General features: G+C 44.9%; 3 protein-coding genes across 10 annotated transcripts in view; 2 read left to right on the forward strand and 1 right to left on the reverse strand.

Moving 5' to 3' along the window:
- Positions 1-3201: 3201 nt before the first annotated feature.
- TINF2 (TERF1 interacting nuclear factor 2) lies at positions 3202-8667 on the forward strand. Of its 4 annotated transcripts, none has more exons than XM_082852072.1 (9): positions 3202-3680; positions 3823-3927; positions 4048-4149; positions 4677-4784; positions 4889-4985; positions 5153-5615; positions 5701-5768; positions 5876-5967; positions 8424-8667. In XM_082852072.1, exons 1-9 carry the CDS (start codon positions 3489-3491, stop codon positions 8592-8594), a joined length of 1398 nt encoding a protein of 465 aa, XP_082708198.1. In that variant the 5' UTR covers positions 3202-3488; the 3' UTR covers positions 8595-8667. The 4 variants fall into 4 exon arrangements, with proteins under 4 accessions (XP_082708198.1, XP_082708201.1, XP_082708200.1 ...); XM_082852075.1 differs by having other exon boundaries at positions 3202-3458; XM_082852074.1 differs by having other exon boundaries at positions 3202-3444.
- Positions 4898-13527, reverse strand: GMPR2 (guanosine monophosphate reductase 2). Of its 4 annotated transcripts, none has more exons than XM_082852110.1 (11): positions 13064-13527; positions 12565-12660; positions 12304-12423; positions 10097-10180; positions 9773-9946; positions 8875-8956; positions 8677-8783; positions 8449-8491; positions 7606-7765; positions 7271-7430; positions 4898-5007 (listed from the first exon to the last, which is right to left on the reverse strand). In XM_082852110.1, exons 1-11 carry the CDS (start codon positions 13319-13321, stop codon positions 4999-5001), a joined length of 1293 nt encoding a protein of 430 aa, XP_082708236.1. In that variant the 5' UTR covers positions 13322-13527; the 3' UTR covers positions 4898-4998. The 4 variants fall into 4 exon arrangements, with proteins under 4 accessions (XP_082708236.1, XP_082708237.1, XP_082708238.1 ...); XM_082852111.1 differs by lacking the exon at positions 4898-5007 and adding an exon at positions 5395-5455; XM_082852112.1 differs by lacking the exon at positions 4898-5007 and having other exon boundaries at positions 6807-7430; positions 9872-9946.
- Positions 13528-13560: 33 nt separating this feature from the next.
- Positions 13561-19750, forward strand: part of NEDD8 (NEDD8 ubiquitin like modifier) — a 9904-nt gene continuing 3714 nt past the window's right edge. The window contains exon 1 of one of the 2 annotated variants that reach the window (XM_082852167.1): positions 13561-13746. In XM_082852167.1, coding sequence (XP_082708293.1) covers positions 13678-13746 — 69 coding nt within the window. In that variant the 5' untranslated portion in view covers positions 13561-13677. The remainder of the gene's footprint in view (positions 13747-19750) is intronic. The other variant, XM_082852168.1, reaches the window with a different exon arrangement.

Below are 19750 nucleotides of genomic sequence, written 5' to 3' on the forward strand. Positions count from 1 at the left end.
TTCCTTTGGGTGACCTTTGGAGGATCTGGGCTTTGGTTTGAATGAAACTGTTCTCTTACCCCAGGATTCAAGCATAATCTCCAGACCACTTGCATTAAAATCATCTGAGGTGTTTATTAAGAATTCAGATTTCTGGGCCCCAGAATAAACCTCATGAATCAGAATCCCTGGAGCAGAGGCCAAGAAGTCTGTATTTTAATAAACTCACTAAGGGGTTTGACTCCTATGCACGCTAATTATTTAGGACAATGACCTTCCATTTTTCTTCTTTCTGTACTTTTTCCATGCTCTCCTTGCCTCCACCCTTCTTGGGCCAGGAGTAGCCACGAGTTCCCAATGTTCTAAGTGCCAACCTCTAGTCTTCTTGATCCTTTGAGTTTGAGAAGGTTTGCAAGACAAGGGGCTCCTGGGGCAGGACACAGAGGACTAACAAAGGAGCTGTTCATGTTAGCCATGAACACGTGAACCAGAAACTGCATAAGGCACTAGTGACATAACATGTATGAGAAAAAAGCAAGTCCTTCCCGCAAGGGGCTCCCAACAGTGGGGGTGACAGACACGAAAACATTCAAAATACAGTAAATGCGTATGTAGTATTTAGTAGGAGCCAGGTACTGTTCTAAGTGCTTTATATTTACTGATTCATTTAATCCTTACAACAACATTGCAAAATAGATTCTGCATGACAGTGGTGGTGATAAAAAGATGTACGGGGGCGGGGGGGGGGGGGACTTCCCTGGCAGTCCAGTGGTTAAGAATCCGCACTCCCACTGCAGGGGGCACAGGTTCAATCCCTGGTCAGGAAATGAAGATCCCACACGCCACGCAGTGTGGAAAAAAAAAAAAAAAAAGATGTACAGGATGATGCCGAGGAGCCTGGGAAGAGAACATGAGGGGTTTCATGGAGGTAGCTATCAGATGAGCCACAAAAGATGAAAAAAAGTCAAGTCCAAGAGGCAAGAAGGACAGAGGAATCATCCAGTATATGCAAAGCACAAAATATGAGACAACACAGCATATTTGGAAAATCCAAATCCAATTGAAGAGGAGGCATGATAAGTGCAAAGTGGCAAGGAATGTTGATGAAGAGGTAAACTTAGCCAGTTCATTAAAAATCCTTTTGCCATATTTTGGAATTCGGACTTTCTTTTGAAAGTAAGAGAGAGCTTTCAGTTAGGGATGATATGATCAGTTTTGCATTTCAGCAGGTTTATGATGAAAGCAACATGGAAAAGAAATTAGGAGTTGGGCTGGAGGTGAGAAGACTAGAGTCTTCTCAATGTGAGAGACAGGGAACCTGAAATAAGATACAGTCAGTGAGAATGGAAAAAAAAGGGGGGGAGGTTTAAAAGTTCTGTAGGAAGTAGAATTGATTAGACTTGGTGAGGGTTTAGATTTGGAGAAGAGAGAGGACAGAGTTAAGGGTGATGGTCTTGTTTTCTGACTCATGGGTAAAGAAAGGTGCCATGCACAGAAATACAGAGGCCAGGAGAAAGAGCAGAATTTAAAATGGAAAACAACTTCCAGTTTTCAGTCTGGCATGTAAGGAGCTTAAAAGTTCTCACTCTTGTCCTTATAAGAAGGATGAACAGAGAATCAAAGACCAAGAGAAAACCTTGAACAAAACTTGAGGGGTAGAAGGGGGGACATCTTACTTATAGAGGAGCAAGGATAAGAATTACTCCGGGGCAGTGGGGGAACTTCCCTAGTGGCACAGTAGATAAGACTCCGCGCTCCCAGCGCAGGGGCCCCAGTTTTGATCCCTGGTCAGGGAACTAGATCCCACATGCATGCTGCAACTAGGAGTTCGCATGCCACAACTAAGGAGCCCGCCTGCCGCAACTAAGACCTGGAGCAACCAAATAAACATATAAATAAATAAATATTAAAAAAAGAATTACATCGGACTTCTCTTCAGAAACCATGCAAGATGAGAGTGCAGTGAAATGTTTAAAGTGTTGAGGGAACAAAAGCCCACCAACCTAGGCTTTTGTATCCAGCAAAATTATCTCTCAAAAGTGAAAGAGTAATACTTTATCAAACAAAAATTGAGGGAGTTTGTAGCCAGGAGACCTGACTTGCAAGATATGCTAAAAGAAATTCTTCAGAAAGAAGGAAAGTGACATAGGTCAGAAACTCAGATCTACATAAAGGCAGAACTTTAAGGAAAGAATAAATTAAGGTAAAAGTAAAAAGGAAGATAACTAGAATTTCGTAGATGTCCGATTTGGGTACTTTGGAACTTCCAGCTAGATGTCCCAAGGGCAGTCGAATGTGTGGCTCACCTCAGAAGACTGATCTTGAGTGGAGACAGGGAGGGATATAGGAGCCAGTATCTCTAAGAAAGGAGATGGCCCAAGGAAAGGGTAGTTTCACTAAATCCCTGTAAGGTAGTCAGAGCAGGTAATTAATTCAGTCAACAAAAAATATACACTGTGTGCCAAGGTTCTGTCCCTGGCAATGGAAATAAGGAGAGACATCAGGAAGGGTGACCAGGAGAAAGACAAGTAAAACGGTCAACTGTATTAGGGGGCTGACTGGAGTAAGCGCACAACAGAAATTCAAAAAAGGAAATCTATTTTATTTATTTTAGAACTACACAATTAAAAAAAAAAGATATCAAACACAGAAAAGCAGAAAAATTTCCTGCAGTCTCACCATCTAGAAAAAAAACAGATTAACAATCTGATGTATCTTTTCAAACTTTGAATTTTATTTTTTAAAGGCGGGAGCCCTCTCCCATTCCGTAAAAAAAAAAAGAGTTGAACTCTTACTGCAAACGGCGCGCCGCCCGGGGAAGGCTTTGCAGGCGATGGTTTGGGCGCTGGGATTTAAGGAATCGTATTTGAGAGGGTGAAGACGATGGAGAGGGAAAGTGGCATAAGCCTCGCTTTACAGACTAGAAAGTCAAGACCTCAAAGAACGACGGGCCTTCTCTGCAGGCTCCGCGAAGAAATGCAAGGGCCGGAGGCGGGAAAGGGCCGGAGGCGGGAAAGGGCGGGAGGCGGGGCCCAGGTCCCCGGTCCCAGCTGCTCAGCAGCCGTCGGAAGCGCAGGACAGCTGGGTCGGGGCCCGGCAGCGCCGCCGGATCTGCCGGGGCGCGGCCTTATGACGCGCCGTGACGTCTCCCTTGTCTGGCGGCCCATTGGTTCTCCACTACCACCCTTCTCCCGGGTAGGGAAACTGGTCGCGGAGCCGGAAGCGAAGTAGCCTTTGAGTTCGAGACAGCGGCGGCGTTTAAGGCAGAACGACCTGTTGCCAGTGGAGCTGGCCAGCTTCTCCATTCAGGCTCCAGCCCGAGTTGGAGAAAACCCCGGGATTCCGGTGGCCCATGGGAGGGCGCAGTCTCGGATCGCGAACTATCCGGCGCAGACCGAAATAGCCGAGCCTGTGAGGGCCACCGGAAACCGCGCCCCTAGGAGGAGGCGGGAAGCCTTGCCAGAGGTAGGAACACAAAGGTACGGCTCCTGGGGTGGGGCCCGCCGGCCATGGCCACGCCCCCTGGGGCAGGTCCCGCCGCTCTTCGCTTCGTAGCCGCTGCCTGCTGGCAAGTCGTGCGCGGACGCTGCGTGGAGCATTTTCCGCGAGTATTGGAGTTTCTGCGATCCCTGCGCGCTGCTGCCCCCGGCTTGGTTCGGTACCGGCACCATGAACGCCTGTGTATGGGCCTAAAGGCCAAGGTATTGGAGTCAGTAGGACCCGGTAGAGGGGAAAGGGACGGGATGCGAGGACCTGTCCTGGGCCGACTGCTTGGGGGTGGAACCGGTTGGAAAAGGGCAGCTTGCCCGGACGTGGGGATTCTGAGCTCAGCACTCTTCACAGCTGGTGGTGGATATGATCCTGCAGGGCCGGCCTTGGGCCCAGGTTCTGAATGCCCTGCATCGCCACTTCCCAGAGTCTGGACCTGCAGTGCGGGACCCCAAAGCCGTGAGTCGTCCCTGGAGCAAGCCCTACCTCCACTTAACACGCGGTGCAACAAAGTTGTTCCTCCTCCCGGTCACTGGATTCTGGTGCCCCTAACTTGTTTGCCTTCCTTACCCTCAACAGACAAAGCAGGATCTGAGGAAGATCTCAGAGGCTCAGGAAACCTTTTGCCAGCAGGTGAAGCAGCTGGCAGAAGCCTCTGTTGATTTGGCTTCGAAGCTACAGGTGGGACTGGCTGCTTTGGAAGCTATGGTGTAGCTGTTCTCTCTAGTCCTCTTCTGACCTGCTTCCTTTTTTTTTTTAACTTTTTAAAACATCTTTGTTGATATAAAATTTATATATCACACAATTTACCCATTCAAAATGTACAACTGAATCTTTTTTTAATTGAAGCATAGTTGATTTAGAATGTTGTATTGATTTCTGCTGTACAGCAAAGTGATTCAGTTATACATATGCATACATTCTTTTTTATATTCTTTTCCATATGGTTCATCACAAGATATTGAATATAGTTCCCTGTACTATACAGTAGGACCTTGTTGTTGACCCAATTTTAAATTAGTAATGCTTAATATAAATAACATTACTGATTTTAATCGAGAAGATTCATTCAGGCTTTTTTCTTCAATGTATAAATACTTTAATCAACAATGTACAACATAATTTATTTTTTTTATTTTTTTTAACATCTTTATTGGAATATAATTGCTTTACAATGGTGTGTTGACCTGCTTCTTTTCCTCCCGCAGGAACTTGAACAAGAGTACGGGGAACTTTTTCTGGCTGCCATGGAAAAGCTGTTTTTTGAATACCTGTGTCAGCTGGAAAAAGCACTGCCTACACTGCAGGCACAGCAGGTTTTGCTAGGGCAAAACACATAAGGGCAGAATGCTGGGGTGGGGGGTAGGGGGTGGAGTTGTATCAAGGCCTGTGGGCTTCATGCCTCTCTCCCTGCCCACAGCTTCAGGATGTGCTGACTTGGATGCAGCCTGGAGTTTCCATCACTTCTTCTTTTGTCTTGAGCCAATATGGTGCGGACATGGGGTGGCCACTTCCAGGTACCAGGACCATCTAGGAAAACTAAGAATTTGGGGGTGGAGTGTTTAGCTTGCGACCTTTTGAGGCAGCCTATTGGAAGGGTTACATGGGCCTGAGGCGTAAGAAACCAGACTGAGTCCATGTGTTACTATGTTGCCTTTTTAAAGAGATTTGTTTTCTTTCTCAGAGTGCTTTGCTACTGATTCAGTGAACACTACAGAGCCCATGGAGCAGAGTCCTCCTCAGCAACCAACACCAGCACTCCACGACCCTCTGCCAAAAGCCCGGCCTGGCCCACACCCTCCTCAGGATCCAGCCTCAAGGAAGCACCCAGAACCTTTGACTGGCCACCATTTCAATCTGGCCCCTCTAGGCCGGCGAAGAATCCAGTCCCGGTGGGCATCCACTAGCAGAGGCCATAAGGAGCGCCCCACAGTCATGCTGTTCCCCTTTAGGAATCTGGGTTCACCAACGCAGGTCATATCTAAGCCTGGGAACAGCGAAGAACATGGGACACACACAGCAGATCCAGCAGGTGCTGTGGGCACCAGAGCAGCCTCGACTGGCAAGTCGAGGAGTCCGTCCAAGACCCTGGGAGGAAGGGCTCTGAAGGAGAACCCAAATGACTTGTCTGCCTCAGAGCAAAAGGAGTGAGTACAACAGTTGCTTCTCCCTACTAGCAGCACATGCCCTGCCTGCTTTCCTTTCACCCTGTCTTGCTTGCTCCCACCCTAGGAACTGCTTGGATTGCCCCATGGAACCCCTGAGATTGTCATTATCGCCTCCTAGGGCCAGGAAGTCAGGTAGGTATCCTGAGTCAGGACCAGATCAGACAGCCTCCTCTCTTGGGGACTCCTGAGGTCCTGTGTTCACTGAGAAGAGTACCTGGACTCTGGTTTCCTCCCTGCAGTGCATCCTCCATCTCTGTGCAGCTCTGACATTACTCTAGGGGACCTGGTTTTGGACTCCGACGAGGAAGAAAATGGCCAGAGGGAAGGAAGGGTGAGTAGGAAGGAATGGAAAGCTGGGGAAGGGGATGGGCGGGCAGAACAAGATAGAAAGCCATATGATGCAGGATATGGAGGGCTCAGGGCATGTTTCAGTGATGATAGGATCTCCCTGCTCCCTTCTCTGCAGGACTCTCTGGAAAACTATCAGAAGACAAAGTTTGACACCCTGATCCCCACCTTCTGTGAATACCTCCCCGCTTCTGGCCCCAGTGGTGTATCTGTCCCTCTTCCTAACCATACAGACAGTTCTAGACTGCTGTGATTAGACTGGAATGCCCACGGCACTCTGCCTGTCTCCTTCCTCCTCAGCTCTCACACAGTTTAGGGGTAATAAAGTGGAAGTCCAGGCTTGGGTTGCCTGACTATATTGCTAAAGTTACTTTGTAATACTTAATAATTAAATTTTGGATTTGTTAAAACACTGTCTTCGGTTGAGGGAGGGGAATTAAGGCTTCTATAAGGTCAGTGTAGGTCATTCCTTAGAAACAGAACCGGTCTCTCCAGGGCTGGAAGGGGATCCCTTTGCCACTTTACTTCCCTTGGAGAGTGTTGTTCAGACATGCCCAAAAGGGTTACCAGGGCTGAGAGCCTAGAAGAGAAATTTCCTTTTGCTATTCTGAAAATACTGTGTGTGGTCTGATGCCAGAATATACTTGTAAATTCTCATGCTGCCAGGTTGCTTGGGGGTGGTGGCACTAGAATGGAGATGCTTCATGGAAAGGGCACTCACTGTCCTTGACTCCACTGGGTCAGTGCCAACTCCTCCACTTGCCCTGCAGCAGCACCCAGATGCCATCCTTGTGCAGAAATCCCCAGAATCTCAAAGTCATTGGGATCTCTCTTTATTGAGGTATTTAAAATACATAAACACTTCTGAGCTTTGTAGATATTCAAAGATCTATTTAATGAATCTGATTAACAAAACATGATTCTAAAAGCCTACCTCTTCCAGACCAAGGCCATATAAAACACTTATGTATGAATGAGCATCTTTTCCTTTTAATAATCTTCAGGATTCTGGGTCCCCAGATTCCCATTTGATTATCTTAACTTTATTTTCTCAGCCTGCCTTCCTTGCTTCCTCCCCAGTGGGTGCCCTGGGCATTTTGCATGTGCAGATAAAGTACAGAATACTGCAGGAGCCCTTAGCAGAGAGAGGATAGGAAATGACCAAGTAATAGCCCTAGTAGCTGGGATGGGAGAGGGGCCCACTGGGGAGCCCTGTGGTGGGTGCTGGCGCCCTGGGAGGGCAGAACTGCTCAGGTCTAGCTCTTGTCACTGAAGATCGGATTCACCTGCTGGGTGACACGGATGAAGGTAGTTCTCCGGCTCAGCTCCTTCAGCTTAGCTGCTCCCACGTAGGTACAGGTGGAGCGGATGCCTCCAAGAATGTCTCGGATAGTGTGTTCCACATCCCCTTTAAAGGGCATCTCCACTGTCTTTCCCTCTGAGGCCCTTAGAAGAGGAAAAGCTTTCTTACCTTTTCTGTCTGGATTTCTTAAGCCCAATGACTCTTCCCCAATCTCTAGCATTTAGTCCCTGTTCATCACTTTGCTTCCAAGTTCTGCTACCACCTTACTTGGGAAGTCACGCTTTCCAAGAACCCTCAGCTTCTGGCCTCCACACCTACCTGTACTCAGCCACGCCGCCGGCATACTTCTTCATGGCCATTTCAGAACTCATGCCATAGAAGAGCTTGTACTTCTTGCCATCCCTCTCGATGAGCTCACCACCTGACTCGCTGTGCCCAGCCAGCATGCCGCCCAGCATCACGAAGTCAGCCCCTGCCCCTGCCAGCACCAACAAGAGGGGAAAGAGATGAATCTGGCCCAGGTTCCAACATGGTCACCCTCAGAAGCAACTTACACAAAATTCTCAGGCCTGCCAATGATTCTGGCATCTTCCTGGTTTTGTTTCCCTAGCTGGCCCACAACCCAGTGCACAGGCCTACTCTGCCCTGGCTTCTGTTTCTCAGTGGACTTTACAAGAATTTAAAATCGAGCCTCTGGAGACGCTCTGCCTGGCTTCTGCTCTCTCCTTTTTGCTGCTTTCGCCATCTCCTGGTCACCTCTTTTTACTCTGCCCAGCCGAACAAGACTCACTTCAAGTGTCCCAAGAGCAAAGCTCTCCAACTTCAGTGTGTACAAGGATCACCTAGGAAGCTGGGAAAATGCAGATCTGTAGCCCCACTCCCCAGAGCCAGATGCCATGGGTCCAGGGTGGGGCTTGGCATCTGCACTGTCCCGCAGTCCAGGGGATGATGCAGATGGTCCTGGCCCACATTAGGAGAGTCCACATCAGAGTCTCAGGATTTCCCCTGCTGGTTTGCCCCAGATGACACCACAGGCTTCTGGGTCACTAGTCATATTATAAAAGAATCTGAAAAGCTTTCTTAGACTTCCCTAGCCTGATCCTAGACCCTCAGAGGTGACTTATCCTCTTCTACAGGATCCTCCTTCTGTGCCCTCCTTACCGAAAGCCTTGGCCACATCCCCGGGACAGTTGCAGCCTCCATCCTGCAAAGTAAGGAGCACTATGAAGGGAGAGTATGGATGCCCCAAGCCCTCTAGGAGGTCCCAGTGGCCCACCTCAAAGCTGACAGGAACCCAGGAGTCCTGATCCACCTCTACCAGAGCCTCCAGACCTGGCAGAGAACCCAGATGTCTGGCAGCCTCATACCCTACCCTGCTCTTGGCCTTACGGAAATGATGTGGCCTTTGAGGCCATGGGCAGCATCTGCGCACTCCATCACTGCACTCAGCTGTGGATACCCAACTCCGGTCTTCTTCCGGGTGGTACACACAGAGCCTGAGAAGAACGTGACAAGAATGAGAGGGAAGTTCTCCACAGGTGTCTGCCACTGAAGCGGTGGCCAGTGGCCCCCAGTGAACCAGCTTACCTGGTCCAATTCCCACTTTGATGATGTCAGCCCCAGAGAGAATCAGCTCTTCCACCATCTCTCCTGTTACCACATTCCCTGCCTGGGACAGAACCATCAAAACAGAGCATTCTTAGGGTCAGAAAGAGCCGATCGCATGCTTCCAGCATTATTACAAAGAAGAGTACCTCGGTTCCCTCTACTTGGGCCTTCTGAGGGCTTTTAGACGAGTCACTTCAAAGGACCCTGCTTTCCAAGCTGAGGTAAGGGGGTGAGTGGCCAGTGTCACCGTTGTACTAGGGTAAAGCGGGGGTCCAACTGGAACAAGCTCACATCTGATTTACAGTAGATTTATCTCCCCCTCCCCTCCAAAAGACCCAAGCACATCCTTTGCTTAAGCTGTTATGTCATGAAACCTCTCTGGCTTCAGGGAAAGGGGGAGGACATGGTAATGTCAGCTAAATACCCATCTACACAATTGTATTTGCTTTTGATGGACAGAACAGAGAGACCACTCAATGCTGCGAAGAAAGTGAGGCGTTGTCATAACTCCCCTGAGCTTGTAAAAATAAAACAACATTTCATGCATCCCCTTCAATATGACTGTAGTATCTCTCCACACCTTTGGGCAGGTGTGTATGTACTAGAGGTATGTACGACGCAGAAATGTTCCATTGTGGTTTAGTGAGTGATGTCGGACACTGGATTTACAAAGACTAGGTATCAAGGTTCGGAGAAGACGGCACTGGCCAGTACAGAAACATTTAAAGCATGGAACCATGGATCATCACCCAGTGACATGATTAAGCGGACTAGGAAATGCAGCAGAGGAGAAAGGAACTGGTGTAACAAAATGGTGGGGCGGGAAAGAATGGAGGAAGGAGAGGAATGGACCCACTACAGGGTAGTAGAGACATACCATGATGGTGTGTTCAGGGAAGCGCTTCCGCACATCCTTTACAAATTCAACAAAGTGTTCAGAGTAGCCATTGGCCACGTCCACGCATATATATTTCACCTGGGGAATAGCGTCCAGGATCTGTCCCAGCTGCTCAAAGTCAGCAGAGCTTGTGCCTGAGCTGGCAGCCAGATGCTGTGAGAGAAACAGGGCCATTAGCATGTAAGAAATGACCTGGTTGGTTAGCCAACAGGGGTGGGAAGGTAAGGGCTGGTCCCCAGGAAGCCACACAAAGATTCCCGGAAGACTGGGCTAAGGAGTGGATCAGGGGAGGACCAGTGTTACCTCAAGACAGTCAGGATTCTGGCTAGCAAACTCTTTCCACTGCTCGAGGCTGTAGTGCTTATGGACAGCAGTGAAGAGGGAGAACTGGGAGAAGAAAGAGCCATCAAAAAGGAGGGAACTTCATTAAGAGTCTCTTTTTCTAAAAATAGACCTTTATATTATCCTATCTGAGGGACAAAAGGACTGAAGTCTGGAAAGAGCAACTTGAAGAAGTCAGTGGTTGAGCTCAAACCTCAGTTCCACCATTATTCTCTCTACAAATGCAGTCGGGCTTTTCCCCATAAGCTAGTACTTGCCCAACACTCCCACCAAAGTACTAAAGTCACCTGGATTGGATTTCACCTGCCAGCACGTACAGCGCTTCTGAGTTAAAAGGTGACAAGGACAAGCTGTTGGTGCAGTGGGACAAGCAGTAGACAAGAAAGAACCATGAAGAGGCTGGACGGAGCCAGTGTCTGCCTGCACTGATTCAGCCCCTCCTATGATAACCTCGTACAGAGCTAACCTACTTGCGGTATCTTCTGGTCCATTTACCAGCAGTAATTCAGTAAGCCTAAATGCTCACAAAATTACAAGAGGTAAGGCCTTAAGGTTAACAGTCAATAAGGTGCTACCCTTTCTCCATCTCTGCTAAAGTAAAGGACAAATTTTCTTGAGACATGGACCAACCTGAAAAGTCTATCTCATTTAGTCTGTTTCAGTCAACCAAGTTCAAGGATATAATGACTCATCAGACTTGTATTTCCTAGCACAACAAATTGCAAATAACGTCCCAATACTTTGAGAAAGGCATTCAAAGACCACTTGTGAATGCTGGTGTTTGTGATTTAAAAGTGCAGACATGCAAATAGACAAGACAGCACAAATCTTGCAACAGACGAGAGACCCAAGGAAGTCAAGCATCAGCCAGCAGTAAGGAAGTGCAAATGCTATAATACTCAGAGATTATCATCAACACTACCTAGCTAACACTGGTACAGAACTGTGCTTTCTCAGCAACACTCTGCCATCAACATGCTAATAGACAAAAATCACTCTAGGAGGTCAGCAGACCTTGGAGATATACTGGCATAGGGTGGCATGATGAGCATATCCAATTACATACCAAGCTAGAGATCTAGAAAAAGATCCTTGCTTGCATCCAACCTTTTAATTATTACTGAGACTTGGCTGTGTCTCTAAAATCTGATTTCTTCAGCACTCAGCAGTAATGAAAAGCCAGTCTCAACATAAAGCATCAAGACAGTCCCGGCAAGGTCCATACATTATAGGACAGTTGTTAACACTGAAGTCAGATTCACCATTCCTTAACTCTATTGGACAGGCCAGGTGGACAACGGGCAACAGTGGGATTCCTAAGCAGTTGGTAAATGGCAATAGTAATACAGTACTAAAGCTGCATAGCTATGAACCTCAGAGAAATGACAGCAGACATTCCACAAAGACTTACAGCAATCAAAAATAGAGAAAGAGAGATGAAGTCCTTAAGGCTGACAGAGCCACAAGCAGCAGCAGAATCCATCAACCAGGGCTACCTGGATTAACCAGAAGAGTGCATATGTCCTTAGGATGCCCAAACTATCTACCTTCTCAGCTACAAATACAGAGACAGGTAATATTACTGAAAGGAGCAGCAGCTTCCATTTTGAAAATGAGCAATAACCTGTATATAAGAAAAATACATTCCATTTTGGGCACATCCCAGAAACACCCAGGAACCTAGAACTTAAAGAAGAGGAAGATTAAAAAAAAAAAAAAAAAAAAAAAAACAGGCATGAAAGAAAATAAACTTCTTCTCTCTAGGATCTTCTAGTTAGGAATTTTTGAATGCTCAAACTATATCTAGTTTCTGGACTAAAACAGTGAATGCTGAGCATCCTAACAATAGTGTAAAGAGGGATGCCGGTGATTTGGAGAGGGTGATCTGGGTGGTGGGAAAAGTTGGCAGGATGTATAAACTGCTGGACAGGAGAAAAGGGAAAGTTCTGTTAAAATGGGGGCAAAATTTAGTTTTGAATCTCATTAACTCAGATGGCCCTTTAAAGTTATCAGATAAAGGGGCCTTAATACTACTGCAAAAACAGAAATTGAGCATCCTGACTGTTAACTGCCAGAGTTGACCTGGGATGGGGGTGGGGATGCAGATACCTCTGCAGTCAGCCCACAAAACTGGACACCATGAGGAAGGGGTATGAGGGAAGTCCTACCTTACAGAGAACCTTGGCTATCTCAAAGGTGCCTACAGTATCCATATTGGCTGCAATGATGGGGATCCCAGTGTACATCTGCTTTGAGTTCCGAAATGAAAAGGATCTTGTGAGATCCACCTGCAGATATGAACAGGAAACTAAGCATTTCATTTATCCAAAAAACAAGTATTGCAGGAGGGCAAAAGCCAGGAATCTTTCCCAGTCCTGGCCCTCCAGGAGCTTGGGATCAAGAAAGAGCAACTAGAGAAGCAGGCTCACCTCACTTCGAGACTTAAGGGTACTGCGTTTGGGCCTCAACAGGACATCCTTGAAGTCCAGTTTGACGTCGTTGTCGATGTGAGGCATGGCAGGCACCTAAGGGTAGCAGCGAATCTGAGAGCTGGAAGGTAGGAAAAGTCAGGAGGCGGTAGCTGAGCCAATTTTCCCTTAGAACTTAATGTTCTGTTAGGGCTGGCGGGCTCATCTCTCTCCTCGCTTAAATTGTGGAAGGTCAGGGCATTGATCGAGGCATAGTCCCTGAAGACCGTCACCTCAGACTCGGGTGGTTTCACTTACTCTCGGTGTCTTCAACCTAGATACTATTTGTTGGGGAGAAGAACTGGGATGGAGTCGTGAGAGACCCTAAATGGTGCGTTCCTTACCCCACTACTCTTCTTTCTCCCGCCCCTGCAAAGAGCAGTTTGGGATAAGAGGCAGATTTGGGAGTGAGAAGGAGTGGTGGGATCCCAAAACCAGCTTCCGGAATAGGGGTACTCACTTCCTGTCGCCGGGGCCAGGTGGCAGTTGACCGAAGCTCCTCTTGATTAGCCACTAACCTCGCGCAGCCCCGCTGAGCCTTGTGGGCAGCGCTAACAGGTTCCGCTAATTGCCGGAGAGAACGAGTAACCGAGGAATTCCAGCTTCGGTGCTGGAGGCCTTCTGGGTAACAGAGTTCACACACTGAGGATGCCGCTGGATCTGAGGGGCAGGGAACTATAACTCCCAGGGTGGGACGCGCGGAGCTGCCCCCTGGCATGATGGGAGGAGTCGTTCGTTCCGCCCCCACTTTATACTAGCCCCGGCTTGCTGGGGACTCTCAGAATTGCAGAGGCGTCATCTCTGCTGTAACTAGGCGGGCCGCCTCCTTTTTTTTTTCTTTTTACGACGCCACAGAAACGAAACGCGGACGCATTCCTGAGCCTTTCCGGAACCCCGTGGAAAGAAGGAGGAGGAGCGAGGTGCGGGGTGGGGGTGGGGGTGGGGGTGGGTGGAGCCAGGCAGTGACCCGGAAGCAGAAGTGACTCCCACAGGCTGAGTGCTGGGGAGCTGCATCGGCGATCGCAGCGGTAGAAGCAGCAATTTATCTGTGTGCAGCCCCTAACTGGGAAGAAGATGCTAATTAAAGTGAAGGTGGGAGCACCTCCAGCCTTGCCAAGACGCAGTGGTACTGGGCTGGCCGCTGTGCGTTAAGGGAGAAGCCGGGAAGGAAAATCACGCCTTTCCCGAGCTTGGAGGGGGCTGACAGCCTCGGGGCTCCGCGCGAGGGTTGATGGGATGTAGGGGGGAGTCCCCAAAAGGGCTTCGAGAGCAGGGGCTGGCCCAGCCAGACGACCCCGGGGTCTGTGCTGTGCCTGCTTTCATTCCGGGACCGTTCTTTGACCCAGAAGGAGGCCGCCTTTTGTCCGGGGTCTCGCTGTGTTCGAACCCCCGCGGTCATAGAGAAGGCCTAGCAGCATCTTGGCCCCCCTCTCTCTCGGATTCTTGGAATAAGCTCTGTTCTCCATCGTTCATGCCCCAGTTACCTGCTTCTCCCAGCCCCTAACGTATGCTACTCCGAGTACAGCACAAAAACGTAGCCTAGGGAACCGGGGCCTCCCAGGAACTAGACTGTGAGCTTTTGCTAGTTGTCGCCAAGGTGTAGTATCTCAGCCGGCCTTCAGGAAACAAAGCTGGGAGCGTGTTCAGTTAGCACCTGCATTTCTGAGCCAGCATCCTGGACCAGCCTCCCTTCCTTGACTGAGGCAAGTTAGTTGTCAGTGCCCTAGTTCTTGGTACTAGCAGTGTTTCCTTCATCTCCATCCCGCCTCCTGTGGTTCTTCACCAGTTTCCAACCCTCATTAGTCCTATCTGCTATTTCCTCCTTTGTGCCTTAAGAGGGAGGGACCCAAACTAACAATTGATGCAGTGCAACGTTAGTTTAGCATTTAAAAATAAAAAACTGCCAAGGAAGTCTATCGTTATTTCATCAGCTCTTTAGTGTATTTATCATGCATAATAGCCATTAACCTCTTCAGTCCTTCTGAACCACCATCTTAGCTAAGGATTGAAGCCAAGCAGAATGTTGAAGGTCATTGTTTTTCAAATTTTGAGTAATGAGCTATAAAACAGTCACTAGTGGTAAAATCAGTTTAATAAGTCCGTGGGTCACAAGGAACAAGAAAAAGAAAAAAATAGAGATATCAGGGTATACTTCTGGATAAGAGGATTGTTTGTGAAATTTTGGGTTTTATTTTGTATGTATATTACATGCATGGATGTGATATTTGTTCATATGTATTTCTTAGTGTGGGTCACTGTCCAAAAAGTCTTGAGAAACATTAGCAAGTGAATGCTTATGTCATTTCCATACATATGGATTCTCAGGTCCTCTTAGTCCTCCCTTAGTCCAAAGAAGAGGTTATTACTATACTTTTGTTCAGTGTTTTGTAAACCTTTTTTTAAATCTCAACCTACACAAAAAAATTTTACCTCATGGTCCCATACAACACAAAATAACTGTGTGTGATATGCTCTGGTATTTTGAATTCTATTCCAAGTTGATTTCATAACCCACTGATGGGTTGAGACCTGCAGTTTAAGAAAATACTGTATTCTAGATGGGCTTCTCAACTTAAAAATGTGTAAGAATCACCTGGGGATCTTGTTAAAATGCTGATTCTAATTCAGTGGTCTGGGACGGAACCCGAGATTCTGCATTTCTAACATTCTGCATTTCTGCTTGTCTGGGGAGTATACAAGGTTCTACTTTCTTTGAATCCATTTGTATTTAGTACTTCTCTAAAACTGTCAGGCTCCTTTCCCAAAACACTTTCCTTTCCACCTTCAAATAGGTTTCTCTGTCCATCTTTCTCTTTCTTTTTTGTATGTTAAATACATTTTTGTATGTTAAATAAATAAAGCAGTTAGCTGTGAACTACTATACAAATGATAGGTTTTTTAGCAGGGTTCCTTTGTGAATTACTCATTCTCCACTGTCGTTCTCCATGTAGGTAACTTATTCCATATCTCTTTTTGCAATCTTTTACAACTAAATCCCTTGTCCACGGAAGGAAAAACACACAACATAAGAGCTGTGAGTTCAGTTTATTTGGGGACTTACTGAGGACCTTAGCCCAGGAGACAGCCTCTTAGATAGCACTGAGGAACTGCTCCAAAGGTAAGTGGGGGAGGTCAGCATGTATGTGATTTTGGCAAAGGGTAATCAAGCACACATCTCGGTAGAAGGTTGCTGCTAGTCAAGAGGAACAGATATCTTAGTTAATGGTTTTAGTGCTTTTCTAAGTATGGGAAGATGCAAGAATTTGAGTTCATAAAATTTTCTCCTGAAAATATCTAACTATCTAAAGGAGTGTTCTATTAATTTTCCCAGAGCACATTCCTGATGTGCCTCATTCCTGTCTCCCCCTTGAACTCCTTTCAGGCTGGGTTGAAAGTCAGCGACTGCAGTGGCTAATGACTTAATTCTTGTAGAACCAGGAGGCAAGTGACATCCTTTAGTTGGCACACTCGTGATTTAAAACTTCTCTTGATGCCTCATCTCTGTGTTTCCAAAATTAAATACAGCATCTTCTGTCTTAAGCCATCTTCCCAATACTCATCTCATATATTGATCCCATCAATCTACCAGTTACCTGGAACCCAGTTCTTTAAAATCATTGTTCTCTTATAGAACCTAATTTTTCTTTTGATACATCTTTCTGTTGATTTTCTTTCTATTCCCATTACCCTTGTTCTCATCTGGGGTCTCATTAACTTATATCTTTATTTCTCTGTGATACCTCCAGAGAAATACCTCTTGTTGGGATACCTCCAACAAGATTTCCTACTGCCATTCCCCTCTAAAGTTTAGAGTCTAGGGACTTCCCTGGTGGTCCAATGGTTAAGACTTCACCTTCCAGTGTAGGGGGTGTGGGTTCGATCCCAAAACATAAAGCAGAAACAATATTGTAACAAATTCAATAAAGACTTTAAAAAATGGTCCACATCAAAAAATTCTTAAAAGAAATAAAGTATATGTATTTTTTAAAAATAATAATAAAGTTTAGAGTCTATACCAAAATACGGTGTACAAAATCATAGTGTACAGGTCTTCTTTAACCTTCTTTTTCATCATATTATTCCCTAACCTCAGATCCTGCATTGATTCCTCTTAGCAAATTACTTTGGGCACCTGTCTTTACTATCTAAGCCCCAGTTTTCTCATTCATGCTTTTTTAAACGTAAAATAAAACACAAAGCTCTTAAGGGTTAAGTTCAAGGAGTTTTTAACAACAGTATACCCCCATGTAGCCACAGATCTAGAACATTTTCACCCCTGCCCTCTGAAAGTTCCATAGGTTAGTTTTACTTGTTTTAGAATTTCATATAATGGAATTATAGAGTATATCATTTTTGTGTCTGGCTTCTTTCACTCAGCATTATGTCTGTTGTTGTGTCTGTAGCTCCTTCTTATTACTTGGTAATACTACATTAGATGACTGTATCACAATTTGTTTATCCATTCTCCCGTTGATGGACGTTTGGGTTATTTCCAGTTTCTGGCTATTATGAAGGAGGCTTCTAATAGCCAGAAATGATGATATGAACATTGTCTTTTTGTGGACTTATGTTTTCATTTCCTTTGGATAAATACCTAGGAATGGAATTACTAGGTCATGTATAACTTTAAAAGATGCTGCCAAACAGATCTGCGAAGTATGGCACCATTTTACATCCCTACTTACAATGAGTGAGCATTCCAGCTACTCTGCACCCATCTTTATTATAGCTATTTTAGTGGGTGTGAAGTGTTATCTCAGGTTTAAATTAATCACTGTTGATTTTCCCTCACCACGGCACTTTGTCACTGCCTCTTGTATTTTGGACGGTAACATTCAGTATGGCATTTCTTGTGCATTGGTTTGTTCTATTAATTGTATGTCTCAGTGTCTCTTGGTTGTAAATCTTCACTTGAAAGAGATTGTTGGCAAGGGCTGGGTCACTTAATTTCTTTTATATCCCCTACAGTGCTTATAGCAGAATGTCAGGCTGAGGTTCATCATAGACTAGTTGAATAGCAGTGAATGTATTCCCAGGTCACAATGACCAGATTTGAGGGAAGAAATCCAGTATGACATGGTCTTTTAAAATATCTTTTAAAATTAAAATCAAGAATATCTTTTAAAATTGTTCAGTTTTAAATGATTTTAATTATGACAATTTCAGACATATACAACAGCAGAGAGAAGGAATAATGCACCCCATACGAAGCTTCAAAAACGATCATCTCATGGCCAATCTTATTTTATTTATACTCACCAACTTGCCTTATGTTTTAAGGAGCAAGTCCCAGATAGCGTAGCGTATACTATTGGTATATATTTCGGTATTTATCTGTAAAAAAGAACTTTTTTTTACTAACATAACCATAATTATTACACCTAAAAAATCAACAGTGATTTCACACTATCATTGTCTCATTTGTTTTTTACAATTTGTTGGAATCTGGATCCAACTAAGATTCATACATTGTAGTTGGTTGATAAGTATTTTAGGCCTCTTTAAACCTGTAATTCCCCATTTCCCCCATTTTTTTTTCTTGTTGAATAATCTAGGTGGTTGTTCCCGTAGAGTTTCCTGTAGTTTGAATTTTGCTGATTACATTCCCATGCTGTCTTTTAATATATTCCTCTTTCCTCTGTATTTCCTGTCAATTGGTAATAAGATCGAGAGGCTTGATTTGTCCTTTTTGTCTGTTCATGTGTGAGAATAATTCATAGGTGGTATTGTGACATGCTTCTGTCAGGTTGTTTTGCTTTCTGCGATGTTAGTCATTGCCTAGATCCATTATTTCATTGGAGTTTACAAAATGGGGATATTCTGATTTTATTGTTGCTTACTACATTAGCTGGGATCCTTGAGCAGTGTCCAGTACAGTGGCCATTTGCCCACGTGCACTATTGACCACGGGAAATGTGGCTAGTGAGACTGAGGAATTCATTTGTTTTATTTGTATTTAATTTTAATTAATTTAATATAAGAACTGAAACTTTATTCAGTAGTTGCAAAACCTTTTAACTTGTTTGGAACAAGTTGGGAATGTAAACATACTTTTTCAACTGTAAATTGTGAAACTTAAATACAGATCAAGTATTTCAGATGATAACTTATCATCTGAATTGAGGTGTGCTGTCAGTATGAAATGCACACAGAATTTTGAAGATTTAGAAGAAAATGTAAAATATATTAATAATTTGAATATATTGGGTTTCAGAATATTAAAATTAATTTCACCTTTTAAAAATGTGGCTGCTAGAATATTTAATATTGTATATGTGGCTTTCACTAAGTTTCTATCTCTAGTGGACAGTGCTGCTTTACAGAATGGTTTCCTTATACTCTCATCAAGGACATTGTTTTAAATTTTTTTTGTCATCCCAATGTATTCATGGTATTAAAAAATGGAAAATACAAAAAAGCACAAAGAAAATAATTTAAATCACCCATAATCTCAAAACTCAAGATAAAAGCACTGATGTCTACATCCTTCCAAACTTTTTTGAAAGCATATAAATACACGTATGTGTGTGTGTATTTTTTTAGTTACAAAATAAGAATTATACTGTTAGTCTAAACATTGTTTGAGAACTGTGTGATTTTCCCCCTGTGTTTGTACCATAATTTATTTAACCCTCAATTGTGTGATATTTAGATTGTGTTTCTAGTTTTTCAGTTTCAAAAAGTTGCAATTCATTGTCATAGGTATATTTTTGGACAGAGGATTATTTTCCCAGAAGTGTTATTGCTGGGACACCATATGCCAGATTGCTCTCTGGATACATTCATAGGCTTCTATAGTCGATCTCAGAAACAAAGGACCAGTGCTAGAGTTTTAGATTTTATAAACCAAAAATTTTTTTCAAATGTCATAAAGCCCAAGCATCTGACTCTTGGGAGAGCAGTTCTAGGCTTTCTGTTAGAGTCTTTTGTACTCTTTAAAAATTGTTATTATTAAATCAGAATGAATATTTATTAATATTCATGTGACAAAGGAATATATTTTTATTAGATATTTTATTAGATAGTACAGATAAAGGGAGAGTTAGTTTTGGTCTCCTCAATCCTACTCCCCTTCTCAAGGATCATCATAATTTTAGGAGATAGGTATACTTTTAATCCTTTCTTCTATGCATGTATGTATGTATAT

This window comes from Leucopleurus acutus, assembly GCF_964270905.1.
Source record: "Leucopleurus acutus genome assembly, chromosome: 1".
Taxonomy (NCBI): domain Eukaryota; kingdom Metazoa; phylum Chordata; class Mammalia; order Artiodactyla; family Delphinidae; genus Leucopleurus; species Leucopleurus acutus.